Source organism: Pelobates fuscus, chromosome 4, assembly GCF_036172605.1.
Source record: "Pelobates fuscus isolate aPelFus1 chromosome 4, aPelFus1.pri, whole genome shotgun sequence".
Lineage (NCBI taxonomy): Eukaryota > Metazoa > Chordata > Amphibia > Anura > Pelobatidae > Pelobates > Pelobates fuscus.
This window is the reverse complement of record NC_086320.1, coordinates 338,619,176-338,634,170: the sequence shown is the minus strand read 5'-3', so window position 1 is coordinate 338,634,170 and position 14,995 is coordinate 338,619,176. Positions and strand designations below refer to the sequence as shown.

General features: G+C 40.8%; 1 protein-coding gene across 1 annotated transcript; it reads right to left on the bottom strand.

Moving 5' to 3' along the window:
* Positions 1-1,139: 1,139 nt before the first annotated feature.
* LRRD1 (leucine rich repeats and death domain containing 1) lies at positions 1,140-12,489 on the bottom strand. Its single transcript, XM_063453140.1, has 5 exons — positions 10,918-12,489; positions 7,922-8,120; positions 3,009-3,170; positions 2,181-2,301; positions 1,140-1,323 (listed from the first exon to the last, which is right to left on the bottom strand). The coding sequence occupies exons 1-5, from the start codon at positions 12,433-12,435 to the stop codon at positions 1,140-1,142; spliced, it is 2,184 nt and encodes a 727-aa protein (XP_063309210.1). The 5' UTR covers positions 12,436-12,489.
* Positions 12,490-14,995: the final 2,506 nt, after the last annotated feature.

Here is a 14,995-nt window from a genome sequence, read left to right as displayed (position 1 = left end):
GTGAGAAACCAGGTGGTCTAATGAAATGAAGATTGAACTGTTTGGTCTCAGTTCAAACCATCATGTCTGGAGAAAACCAGGCACAGCTCTATGCAGTACTGTCCCAATAATGAATCGTGGTGGTAGCCTCATGCTGTGGGGATGTTTTTCAGTGGCAGGTACTTGGAGACTGATAAGGGTTAAGGGAAAGCTGAACACCACAACATACAGAGATATCCTTAATTAAATCCTGGTCCAGAATCTCAGATAGAGCAAAGGTTCACCTTCCAACAGGATAACCCCAAGTACACAGTGGCTTATGGACAACTCTGTGAAAATTCGTGAGTGGCCCAGCCAGAGCTTGAACTTGAACCCAATCAAACCTCTCTTGAGAGACCTGAAATTGACTATCCAGTGATGCTCCTCTTCCAACCTGACAGAGCTTTTGGGCATCTGTAGAAATGAATGGCAGAAACTACCCAAATCCAGGTGTGCAAAGTTTGTCACATCATACGCAAGCAGACTTGATGCTGCAATCGCTGCCTAGGGTGCTTTAACCCCTTAAGGACACAACTTCTGGAATAAAAGGGAATCATGAAGGAATATTTCCGTCATGTGTCCTTAAGGGGTTAAGTAAGTATTTAATTAAGGATTTGAATGCTTATGGCATCCTGATAGTTGTTTTTTTGTTTGTTTAATATATTTTCAGTGGTGCCAAAAATCAGTTTTTTGTTTTGTCATTATGGGATAATAAACATTATAACGTTCTGTCTGCATTACCATCATCTGAAAATATGTGCAAAATACATAGACATATTGGGGACTAGGAACGTTGAACCAATAGCTGACACTGTGATGCACAATGTCTATGCGGCTGATTGTGGTTCTGTTACAGTGATATTTCAGGGTTTTTTCTTTGATTGAGTGTGCAGATCGATCTCACCTGTGTCCTGGTTATAACAGATGTCACAAACACAAATTACGATTTGCTGAGAGACTCATTAAAAATGATCTTTTTTATGTATATATTTTTAAACTAATATTTATATTATATATTGATTAATAAAGAGGATCCACTGTGGAATATCACTTTATGTATATCCAAAAATAATTTAAACCTACTTTACATTCTTGCCAAAGTAATGTAAACAGAATTGTTTTTAGAATTTTACTGTCTTTAATGCTATTTTCACAGTTTGTGCTTTTTGTACGGCGTCATGCAAGTCTGACATAATTAGCACTCTGATCAGCTGGTCTATAATTGCTACTGGTGTTGAATTTGCATGTCTCCGAGTTTTCCAGAGATTCAGAGCCTGAAGGATTTTTTCCTGGAGTTGAAGAGATCTGAAATGGAAAGACACAATGTTACGTGGATTTAATATCAACTTTACATAAGTCTTTGGATTCAACTCAACAAAAAATGTGAATGATCATGTAAAACTATCTACTCCGATAATTCTCATGTTCACAGTTATCCCATTCAACTGGCAATGGAATGATTGCAACTAAGCAAAGCACAGTAAACGTATCCACCTTTTTATGTTGTGCTGGTAAACTAGACTATTTCTATAGACCTAAACTCAGAAAACCACCTGCTACTAAAACAACAGATGGGTTTATTAGTATAATGTACCACTTTTTTTTTTTTTTTTTTAACGTTTGTTCAAAAAAGAAGGCTAATGAGTACTAAGCATATCTACTTCATAACCTGGCCAATAATACGTTGGAGCCTAGAAAGCCTCCCAGTAAGTAAGCAGGGTTCTATCTACGTACGTTTTTATACCCCTAATGATAACTACAACACTATTTCTATCATCAACTGCAGCCTCTGTCACTACAAGTCTGTCCTCCGATAACGTCATCTTACAATTCCATACCTCACAACGGTGGAAAACCACCATTTGCCCCAGGTTGGTTTACCCACATCTGAGGACACAAGAAATAAGTCCCAAGAAATTGCAGTGGAAGCATGTTATTAGAAGTTCAACTACCTGAACTCGCGACATTCTGCTCATTACAATGTACGCTCAAAGTGCTCTGCATGTGGGCAGCCAAGGAGGGCAGGATGGGATGTGAATGCTATTGATTCCATACCTACTAAGGCCCCTCCCATCTTGGTTACATGCCTCCCAAAATTGGAAGATAAGCAATACTAACGTCACACACAATGACAAAACTGAGTTAAAACATGAAATCCTTACTTGTTTTTTGAAAATACTTTGATTTCTTCATCTTTAAGTTGAAGCTTCTTGCAGAAAAATATGAGATCGTCTAAGGGAACATTACAGGACACCATACGAAACATCTTTTGCATAATTTTCTCTAAAAGAAGGGGGGGAAATCCATGCATTATTTGGGATCATGCACACATCTATTTGTATCAATAGTTAGCAAGTTAAGTTAATCTATATGCAAAAACATTGGAATTTAACTTTCTATATATGTGAGCACAGTTTTTAATGCCAACATTTTTTGATGTGTCCAGTTGATAAGGGTGAGCAACTAGTTTGGTATGCCACCTGACCTCATTGGTTATAAAAAAAGCAAATAAATTGGAAGTTCACAGATTCATATTTCCAGATCTTCCCAACTGGTCACACTACCAGAACCACGGGTAGGAAAGGGGTAATATGTGGACATGATTGGATACAAAACACAAGAGAGAGATTGGGACACAAGCAGAGAGGGAATATTGAGGAAAGAAACATGGTAGTGGGAGATAGGGAAGAGAAACAGGAAAGCAGGAAGATATGGAGCCAGACACAAGGGGAGTAAGAGAAGATTAGGGTAGAGGGCAGGAACAAGTGAGGGGAGCTAGGGAGAGAGATGCATTAGTATTAATTAACTGATGTATGTGCACATGCGTACATTTATATGACACCAGAAATAAGCACAACTTTTATAAATAGGTTGTGTATAAATCTCACACATGAACGTTTGTTATGATGCTTTAAGAATGTAGTGAATTAATGATCATTAAACATGAAACATAGAAGAGACTTTTAGAATTGATACGATTTGTTACTTACCATCCCTAAGGTCAGACCCCTGTAAGTAACGTCCAATAGGATACAGACGTTTTCCTTCACATACAACGAGTGGAGGTTTGAGCATTGGATTACCATCAACGTTTATCTCTTTCAGATTATGGAGCCGATGCATGTCGGTGGGCAAACATGCCAGTTTGTTTCCTGTCAGTACATAAAATATTTGCATGTTACACACATCATGCTAGGTTATTAATACACAGATTTAATGGCTAACCCAAATGGATATCAAACCTCTCAGATCACGTTTTAGTACAGCCATAGCCACTTTCTCATCTCCCGTCCTTAGCAATGTATCTAGCCCACTTTCTCCATGGTTTCGTTATTCAAGTATATCTCCTCCTGGTCCAATATGGAAATTATTTTTTTCCAGTTCATATAATTTGACCCTAAATTTTGCGACCTTGTGGTCAATGAAGTTTAATTCACTTCTTAGTGAACAAACTCCTCGGACCTTTTGTGGCCAAAAGCCACACTTATTCCGATCGTATATTTGTTTTTAAATGAATTCACATGAAACATTTTTGCAGTGCTTATAAGAAGCATAAGCATAATAGGAGATATGCCCCTTATAATTGAGGAGACAAATTAACAAAATTTTATAGTTTCGTCTCCTCTAGTGTACCTTGCAGACAAAGTTTCTACAGGTTGATACAAATATGTATGGCATGCTATTTAACACATTAAGGACACATGACATGTGTGACATGTCATGATTCCCTTTTATTCCAGAAGTTTGGTCCTTAAGGGGCTAATAATGCATTTCCTTATACAGTATTTATTTATTTATAAAATATTTTACCAGGAAAGATACATTGAGATTTCTCTTGTTTTCAAGTATGTCCTGGGTCCACAAATCATTGCATTGTTACAGTTAGTGTACAATAAAATACAAAAACAATATTAATATACAATATATACAAAATTTAACATAGAACAGGTAGGAAATATATAATCAACCATGACAGGTGCATTCTGTTTTGAGGTATGTAGAGAGGGATCTCTTAAAGGACTTTAAGCTTAGGGAAGATTTTAATTTATGCGGGAGGTCGTTCCACAAATGCGGTGCTCTGTAGGAGGAGGAGGATCGGGCTGCTTTCTTTTTGTATTGAGGTAGACTAAGTAAAGTGTTGGTACTGGATCGGAGGTTATAGGAAGTGGGAACAGCCGGGGAAAGCATTGCGTTCAGGTAGGGTGGGAGTTTCCCAGAAAAGCTCTTAAACACAAGGCTGGAAAGATGAAGGGTGCGTCTGGATTCCAGCGACAGCCAGTTTAGCTCTTTTAGCATGTCACAATGGTGGGTCCTGTAATTACATTGTAGCACAAATCGGCAGAACGAGTTATACAATGTGTTGAGTTTATTAATGTGGGATTGCGGTGCAGATGCATATACTACATCCCCATAATCAATGATTGGCATCAGCATTTGCTGTACAATCTTTTCCTTTACTGAAGGGCTTAGGCAGGATTTGTTTCTGTACAGGGCACCTAGTTTTGGATAAAGTTTAGATGCAAGCTTTTCTATGTGCAGGCCAAAAGATAGATTGGGGTCTAACATCATACCCAAGTATTTGAAAGAGTGGACTGCGGTCAGTGTGCCATTTGAAATTGTTTCGATGGATAGGTGGGAATTGTGTAATTTTGTAATTTAGGTACTGTTCCAAAGATCATTGTGACAGTTTTGTCAGTGTTCAGGAACAGTTTGTTTTTTGCGATCCACTTTTCTACCTCTGTAAACTGGTCTTGGAGCACAGCCTCAAGCTGCGGTAGATCGGAATTGCTCACATAGATTACAGTAGATCATCATCTGCCTTGAAGACAATGTTGGTGGCACCATTTCCTCTATTTCATGGATGGGATGGGTGGAGGTGCAGAAGGTTGGGAATGGTAAAGTTTGTATGATGGTATGGGATAGGAGGAGGGAGGGTTAAGAGCTCATGAAATGCTGAGGGGATGGTATGGGAAGGAAAGGAAAAATAAGAGAAGATGAGAAGGGAATAGGATACATGATGGTCTGTGAAGAAGACACACTTAATGGACGGGGTTGTGGGGTAAGAACATTTGGGATGGTAAAGTTGGTATGATGGCATGGGATAAGAGGAGGGTTAAAAGCTCATAAAATGATGAGGCGATGGCATGGGAAGGAAGAATAAGAGAAGATAAGGAGGGACTGGGATACATGATGATAATGGGAAGAAGACACACATTTCTGTGTTTAGAACCAGCAGGAAAGGAAAATATTGCTGCATTTTCCACTTCTCGTCATGGGCCTTTATTCAATAAAAATTAAAACTAATGTAGGAAAATCGATGGTCTGCAGCTAGACTGGTCCTGTGGCTCGGAGATAGTTTACCTGAGCATGTTTTAGCCCTTGAGGTGTGGACCTATCATGCCTTATAATAACATCGATACTGTCAGTTATAAAGCGTTCATGATCAATAAATGTAGTTATTAGAAGTTCAACTACCTGAACCTGGTGATTTCTGATTTTAATACACATGATGTATAAATATATAGAAAAGCAAAGGAGCAGACTAGTTGCACACGAGTGCACTATTCCTGCCTGGTTGTAAGGTGATCCCTTCCCTGACTATTAACCACGTATGAATATTATAAAAGATGTATCAAGTGTCAATATGTACAATGAAAATGTGAACCTGTTATCCTGTCCTTTAAATGCGGTAACTAGCAAGGTGCAGAAAAATATTACGTTGGTACGTGGTGAAATACCCCATGGCTTTAATCACACCCACCAGTTGAACATCTAAAATGATCCAAAACCCAGAGTCTATTTCCACAAAGAAAACAATGAGTATCTAAAAAGTTAGACTTGGGAAGAGGTTAAAAGGGTCTATAGGGTGACAGGTAGCAACAAAATAAATGTACTTTTTCATTTAATTTGAATCTCTCTGATACCATAGAAATTCCATAATAAGGTTATTATGATGGTGGTGATTTAAAAAAAAAAAAAAAAATCTTTATTTTTTTAAAGTGCAGAGTAAATAGCACAAGGCAACATTGATGAATTACATAGCAGGTATTGTAAATAACAAGATATGCTGCACTTTTTTGTTTTTGTTTTTTGTAATTATGACCACCATTACTCTATAGAGTAATATATAACATGACATGCCGTTTGAACAGACAACAAGTACTATGGATTATGCATGTATAAGGTACAGTAGTTTAGTTCATGCTAAATTGCAGGATGAATAACTTGGTTAACAATTTTGGTATTATCAGGGAAGCCCCCCCACACGCTAGTGGTCAAGTTAGAGGTAATAGTGTGAGCTGTTATGGGGTGGAATATGCAGTCCGCTTAGATGGCTTACAGTATCTCTTCAATATGACTATGGGGGGCTTGTCAGATAAACTATGCTGGGCCCTAGACCCTATTAAACAGTCTCGAGTCCCACAAAGTGTAGAAGTAACAGAAAAATTGAATGCTGAGAAGTGACTAGAAATATAGTAAGAGCATATTTTATGCTGATCGTCGCTAGGTTCAGCCAATGCCCCGAGGGGGCTCTGTGGGGAGTTCCGGTATCAGACCTGTCTGCTTGTTGGCTTGAGGGTATGTCTGAGGATGTTCGGAGTTGGTCCCGTCCGGCGGGGCCCGACGGGTCCTCATCGCTGTCTTTGCAAACCAATGTGAGTAGGAGTGTAGGTTTTTCCGGGTCCCCATACACGGTGACTGCAGGCTGGACCGGGGTTTCGCTTTGTGTAGTCGGGTATCAGTCGCTTCTTTGCGTGGGCGCTTGCGTTTGCTAGCGGGTGGGTAGCGTCGTCGTGTAGGGCGCTGTCTATATCTCTGCTTCATCGGGGCATGTGAGCTTTTCAGGTTAGAGCAGGGGGGCAGTGTCACGGATGAGCACCCATCTGGGGTCTGTGCACGTGGGTGCCGTTCTCTCTGTTCCATTTTCCCCCAGAATGCTGCGAATACGGCATCCAGCCGTGCTTGGAGGTTGAGCCCTTGATTGAGGTCACTCTGCCTGTTGGCGGTCTCCGCCATTTTGGAGTCAGCGAGTTTCGCCTGGGGTCATTGCCAGTCAGCTTGGTGGGGCTCCCCTTGGACCGAGATAACCCCCATCGGTCCATAGGGGGGAGACTGGGGCCCTTGTTCAAGATTGTAGCCTTTGTGGGCAGCAGGGGAGCGGACGCCTCCCTCGTGCCATGCACGTGTGTAGGCCTTGAGCGTCGTATCATTGATCCCTGCAGGGTAGGCTGCTTGTTTGGTACCATTATGTTCCTCTTGATGTCACCTCGCGTTTGGTGGCCCACTTGTGGTTTTCAAGGGCTGTTTGTGGCTTATAGTTTGCCTTGAAGAGCAGGACCAGCACTTTCCTGCGTCCGCTCAGCTTGGCCGTCAGGCCCCGCCCCCCATGATGGTGGTTATTTAAACGCATTCCCCCTAAAGTAAATGGTTAATAAAGCACTTTATGAGATTAGTTGCTAAACCAAAATCCTGAGTAGAAGATATAGAGGCACAATAATAAGGAAGGACAGATGGTAAATCACCTTGGCTGTCAGTGTAAAGACACCAAACCTACATACCCGCCCTCTCTTCATTATAAACCAACTAAGGACATGATAGTAGAGGATAGTGAAAAGTGCATATTGTGCAAAGTTGCCAGCGAGGCAGAAAAGAAGCTTATTTTACATATTGACATTTGATGTATCCTTCATAATATTCATGTTTGATAGTAAGGGATCAGCTTACTAGGGTTAGGCTGTCAGACAGCCCTGGTTTGGCTATCTGGCATAGCTTGCTAGTTTTTGTTTATAAGCTCACCCTATGGTTGCAACATGTATAAATATGTGATCATTTTTTCTGCTTCACGTGACATATTTATGTATATTGGGGCTTTTTAAATCACAGTAAGATCATTTCCACTTGCCTTTTAGATTGATTTCTTGAAGGCCAGTCATGAAGACAATGGATTGGGGAAGAACATTAAGTTGATTGTTAGATGCTGATATGCGAAACAAGTTCTTCATTTCCCCAATGCTGTTTGGCATGTACTTCAAAGCATTGTCCGATACATCAAGTTCCATTAAATTAACCAGATTACACAACTCTTCCGGGAGAGACGTTAACTGCAAACAGAATGTATGGTTACTACATATCATAGTACTATGTTTCATACACAGTTGCTGTTTATAGTCTGTACAAACTACAGTATCTAGAATTATATGTTTGTAAAATAACATTAAATGTGTCCTACATGTTGGAATCAAATTTGATCAAAAATTGATCAAATAAATCTTCTCTTTTGAACCCTGTGAGTTCCTGAAGCCCCCTTTTCTATATACCCTTTCCTACGGATTTGCTGGTCCTGTGGTTCCTGGAATTTAATGTGGTTCCCTTTTCTCTTTTGTGATAACCTCCTTGAAGAGTGAAGAGTGAAGTGATGCCCAGATCTAACCCAAAGGTATATGTCACAACCCAAACTATGGCTTCTAACTGCAATCACTGTGGATGTTTCTGCCTTGCTGAAATTAACGGGAGTTACTGTCCACACTATCTTGAGCGGCACCATTAAAACAGGACTGGTAGGTGGTATTTTTCTGATGCTGTTCTTTGATATATGAAGCACAATGGCAAAGCTAATATTTTGTGCATTTGACATGACAGCAGGTCTAAATCACTCTTTAAATTGGGTACAACACGGGTATGAACATCTTTGTAATTAAATTACCGTAACCGAAAATGAAAACTATTTTAAATTACATGTACATTATTGATACAATTTGTATGGTGTGATACCTAGAATTATAAATTAATTTTGTCTAGTCAAAACCAAAATACCCAGATTGAGATAGTGCTGCCATCTACTGGCACTAGTGTAAAAACGTGTGTATATATATATAGAGAGAGAGAGAGAGTAACTTTTTTTTACCTTGTTGGCCTACCTTTATCAGTACTGTTGGTAACTTAACTCCAAAGTTGTTATAGTTCTTCTGAGTTTGAATTCTATTAACAAGATCTAACCATAACTAACAGTCTACTATCTCAATGCCGAATGGTAACAGAACAGCAAATAAAGTTGCCATAATTACTAGGTTTTACCTGAATGTTACCCATTCAGCTATTTATAAAAGGTATATTCGATCATTTCAGTTGAATTTATGCTTCCTTTCACTTAAAGTTTAGTTGTCTGTTTAAATCAGCCACATGTAACCTGATTGATTCAGCTATTCACAAATGCAATGAAAATACATCAGAGCTCCCTTCAATATGTTGATTCAGTTCCCTTCATACCAACGCAGAGAATTACACCTATAAGTCCAAGCCACCCCATTGCTACTCACAAACGCCCTGATCATAATAGCAATACCGCAACCCTAAATCCCGCTTAGCCCTTACTTCAACCTTGGCTTAATTCTGTTGCTGTCAATTTACCGTATTTATCGGCGTATAACACGCACTTTTTCTCCCTGAAAATAGGGGGGAAATGATGGGTGCGTGTTATACGCCGATATACCATAATTACTTACCTGTCTTGAAGCGTGGGCCGGTGTTCAGCACGCACCGCGGTACTGGAACTTCAATTTCAGGTTCCGGTTTCCGGCAGGACTGTCCCGCCGGAAACCGGAACCTGAAATTGAAGTTCCAGTACCGCGGTGCGCGCTGTGAAGCCGGCCCACGCTTCAAGACAGGTAAGTAATTATGGGACCAGGGGAGGGAAAGGGGACACTATGGGGGGGGGGGGGAACACTATGGGAGGGGGTGGTGAATACTATGGGAGGGGGGGAGAATACGTGGAAAGGGGGGGGGACACTATGGGATGAGGGGGGGAACACTATGGGAGGGGGTGGAGAATACTATGGGAGGGGGGGAGAATACTATGGGATGAGGGGGGGGAATACTATGGGAGGGGGGGAAATTTCCTGGAATTTCCTCCTTAAAATGAGGTGCGTGTTATACGCCGGTGCGTGTTATACGCCGATAAATACGGTAATTTCCAACATATATTTCACTGCAACAATTAGTAGGGATCCATTCAGCTCAAATCAGTAAGCCTTCAGCTGATAGTAAACCCTGTGAACCTAACAGGAGGTTTATCAGCTGAATACTAGAGAAATTAGCTAAATAAAAGCAGACATTTTTTCTTTAGCATATTCAGACTTTAGTGAATAGATTCCTGTGTTTTCAACCAGAAAGAATGACTACAGTGATCACAGCCCATGTTACTATATTGCGAATCGGGCCATAAATTGATTTCAATCACAGTATATTTGCCAATAGCTATCATTTTACAGCAAAGTTTTACTCATCCTCTGTAATGAGTGGAACAGCAACTTGGGAATAAATTACTTATTCCATAAAACCCTGCAGTACAGAGATTTAGGAGAAAAGATACGATTTCACAGACTAGAATGATGTGCTTGAGATTGGTGGAGCATCATCTTCTTTACATATTTATTTCAGATAATTATAATGCATTATCTAAATAAGAAAATAAAAATTGAGGGTCATTTTCTTTGCCCCTTTATATATGAATTCACCCAAACTGCATGAAGCATCGAGTGCTTGGCATAGTCGATACAACCTGGCATTTACTGAACAGATTCATATAGTTCTTAAAATTGTATCATAATGGACATTTTGGGAGGACTGGCAAGGCATGGATTTCACCCTAGGCCATTAATGTTCTGGGATTGTGGGCAGCACCCTTAAAGCACAATTCCAACCAATTCCATTGGTTTAACTTGTGATGTATGCTTAATGTATTTGCAGAAGCATCTACTTATGTACTGACCGTAAATTTGTAATAATGATCATCATAACTCACTGGTTAGTAAAGAAACATAACTAAGTGTGCAAACCCATGCCCATGTATCGTATAACATGATATAAAATAAATAATAACAAAAGATGCCCATTGTTTACCTTAATTCCATTCTCCTGACTTATTTTCAGTATTTCCAGTGATCCGACAGAACATATCTGAACAGGAAACTTTTTAAAATGATTGTTGGAGAGATTCAGTTCTTTGAGCCCCTGTAGTTGACAGATTGCTGCAGGAACAATGTGCAACATATTTTTTGAAAGATCAACTTTTCGAAGGCTTTTTACAGTGCACAATTCAGGTGGGATAGTTGTTAAACTATTAGAATCTAGAAAAAGCTCACAGAGGGACCCCATATTACACACCTCTGTAGGTATCTGGCTAATATCGTTTTTGCTAAGGTCCAAGAAGACAAGGTCTCGAAGAGAGCAGATATGCACAGAGAACTCTTTTAGTTTATTCTTACTCAATGCCAAATGTTTTAGTTTCTTTATGTATACTATACTTTTAGGGACTTCCGTAATTTCGTTTTGGTTAAGGATTAAGCACGACAGCTCAGCTATTGAAAATAACACTTGAGGGATCTTGGACAGTTTGTTACCACTGAAGTCCAGCTTGGTTATTTGTGTGCAGTTTTTCAATTCAATAGGAACATTTGTCAAATCATTCTCCGTGCACGAAATCACCAACAAATTTTTTAGATGAGCCAACTGCTCAGGTAGATTTTCCAGCGCGTTTCGGTCAATGTGCAGTTCTCTCAAATTCTTTAATTTGTGAAGTCTTGTGGGGAGAGAGCTCAATCGATTGCCACCCAGGAACAAATATTCTATGAAGAAACAGTTGCATACTTTCTCTGTGAGACTTGTAAGTAGGTTATTGGCAACTGAAAGGACTTTAAGCTGTTGCAAATTTTCAACCATATCTGATATTTCGGTGAGTTTGTTGTTATCTACAGCAAGCTCTTCAAGATTAATTAGGTTATACAACTGCATTGGCAAAAATGTAAGCTGGTTGTTACTCAGTGAAAGCTCTCGAAGATTCCTTAGATTCACCATTTCCTTTGGCAAACTTTTTATTCCATTTCCAGATAGGCAAAGCTTGACTAAATGTAAAAGTTTAAACATTGGTTTTGGCAATACAGAAATCTGATTGCTTTGAAGATTAAGAACATGCAAGTTTTTAAGTTTGGCCACTGATTCAGGTAGAGTTTTCAAGGAGTTCTCACTTAAACTCAATATCTGCATGGTTGTGAGGTCCCCAATTGCTGTTGGTAATTGAGTGAGATTATTGTGACTAGCAAAAAGTTGCTTGATAGTTTTCAAATGTGCCATCTCTTCCGGAAGTCCTTGTATCTGGTTATGGCTTATATTCAATGCTTGGAGTTGTGAAAGATGACCAATTTCAGGCGGCAAGTATGTCAAGCCATTTCCTTCAATGGACAATATTTCTAGATTCAAAAGGCTAGCCACCTCTTTTGGCAAGGTCCTTATTGAATTGTTGTCTAGCCGCAGACATTTTAAATGTCTGTTCTCAAAAATATAAGATGGTATTTCATTCAACCCTTTATTGTTAAGAATGGTGGTGGTTGTAATACAGTCTGTTTCTGTTAACATTGTCATTGGTTAATCTTCAAATCCACCCGAAATGCATTACCTTTATGTGTGCAGTCTTCTCCAGAACCTACAAAATGTAAAAATAATTGCATCTTTGTTACTGAAGTGTAAGTGTTATGCAAAAACAAAACAGAAAAAAAACATTGGTTCCTCCAAACATCATGACCACTTCATTGATCTGAAGTGGCCATGGTGCCTGGAGTCTTACGTGCATCATTTCGCTATGTGGAGTTTGATCGCTTTGCTGTTGGAGGTGTAACTGCAAGTCTGGCAGCGTCATTGGGCATCAATAGCCGCCCCAGAACTGCAAATTCAATGGCCGGTGGGACCCGCGGTGCCCAGCAGGTAACCATGTAACAAAAAAAAGGGGGAAATGGGGGCAGTGTACTCCTGTCTTCATAAACACTATAGTAGGCTGTACTGTTTATAATGCTTGGAGTGGCCCTTTAAATGACAGAAATATAGTAGATATATGGCTGTCAATCTGTATACTAAAGGCTGTGGTCTATATTTAAAAGCAAAGTTACTGAAATAGTGTTTGCATCAAATATATACATTTTAGCAGTACACCATTATAATAAATAAGTTATCATACTGATATGCCGAGATGATGAAGCGTGATCCTATCATATGACATAATAGGAGAGGAACATAATTTATTACTTGAATCAATTAAGAAGAATTATCAGTCCTTAGCATATCTTAGAGATGAAAAACATTAGAGAGCTTTAAGAGCTGCAAAATCAAAACACAAGTCAAGGTACCTGTTGCGGCTCCAGGCCCGCCGCAGCCGTGCCCGACCGGCACGACCTCGCCGATATTGCAAGCTTACCTGCTCACCAGCAAGCCGGGAACTGCTCCTCCACGTCTTCTGGGCGTTGCGCCCAAATCAAAGATGGTGCTGACCACGTGGTCGCACCCACCACAAGCTCCGCCCCTCAAATTTATACAGACGTGCGCCAATCAGAGCCCAGTGAGGGATATTTAAATCCCTAATTCACTCCAGTTCCTTGCCCTGTTGTGGTTTCCTGTTCCTGGTTCCTGAGAGTGCGTTTATCTTTGTGAATCTGACTTCCTGGCAGGGCTGCCATCAGAAATTGTGGGGCCCCTAACACAGCTCAAGGTCTGGGCCCCCGTGTGCCCGCCTCCAAGCGCCGCCTCCAAATCCCGCCCACAGGAATACACACACAGACACAAAAGGACACAGACATAGAAAGATACACATAGACACACACACATACTAACAGACACACACACATATAGACACATACACAGATACACACACACACACTGATATACAGACACACACACTGACGTACATACATACTCACATACTGACAAACAGACATACAGACATACACATACATACACACACACACAGATAGATATATACATACACAGATACATACATACACACACACACAGACATACACACTGACAGACATACACACTAACATACACACAGACACACTAACATACACACACACACAGACATACTGACACACACAGACATACACACAGACAGACATTCACACAGACAGACATACACACACACACACACTGACATACAGACATACACACGGACAGACATACACACTGGCATACAGACATACACACTGACATACACACAGACAGACATACATACACACACACAGACATACACACACATACACACTGACATACACACACAGAGACATACACACAGATATACACACTGACATACACACACACATACAGACATACACACTGACATACACACTAACATACAGACATACAGACATACACACTGACATACACACACAGACATACACACACAGACACACAGACATACACACACAGACAGACATACACACTGACATACACACAGACATACACACTGACATACACACACACAGACATACACATAGACAGACATACACACACACACTGACATACAGACATACACACAGACAGACATGCACACACAGACATACACACACTGACATACAGACATACAGACAGACATACACACAGACAGACATACACACTGACATACACACACACAGACATACACACAGACAGACATACATACAGAAATACACACACCTCATTTATCAGCCACCCTCCTCTTACCTTTAAGTTGCAGGAGGGTGGCTGGGGATGATGGGAGTGAGCGGATGCCTCTCCTCTCTCCTCTCCTTTTTCCTCTCCTCTGCTCTCCCTCCGCTCTCCTCCCGCACGCAGTAAGCTGGGAGGAAGTGACCGGACGTCACTTCCTCCCAGCAGCCCTTGCGGTGTTGCCGGAATTTTTATTTATTTTTAACCCCTTAAGGACCAAACTTCTAGAATAAAAGGGAATCATGACATGTCACACATGTCATGTGTCCTTAAGGGGTTAAAGGGGCCCGGTCGCGCAATTACCCGGTCGCAGCGCTGACCATGCCCCTGAAGATATAGGGCCCATCGGGTGGCCCTAAATGCTTGGGCCACCTGATGGGCCCTGGTGCAGATGCACCTGCGGCAGTTTTGCCGCTCCACGTGGGGCCCGGGCGGCCGGGCCCCCCAGGGCCACCGGGCCCGTGACAAC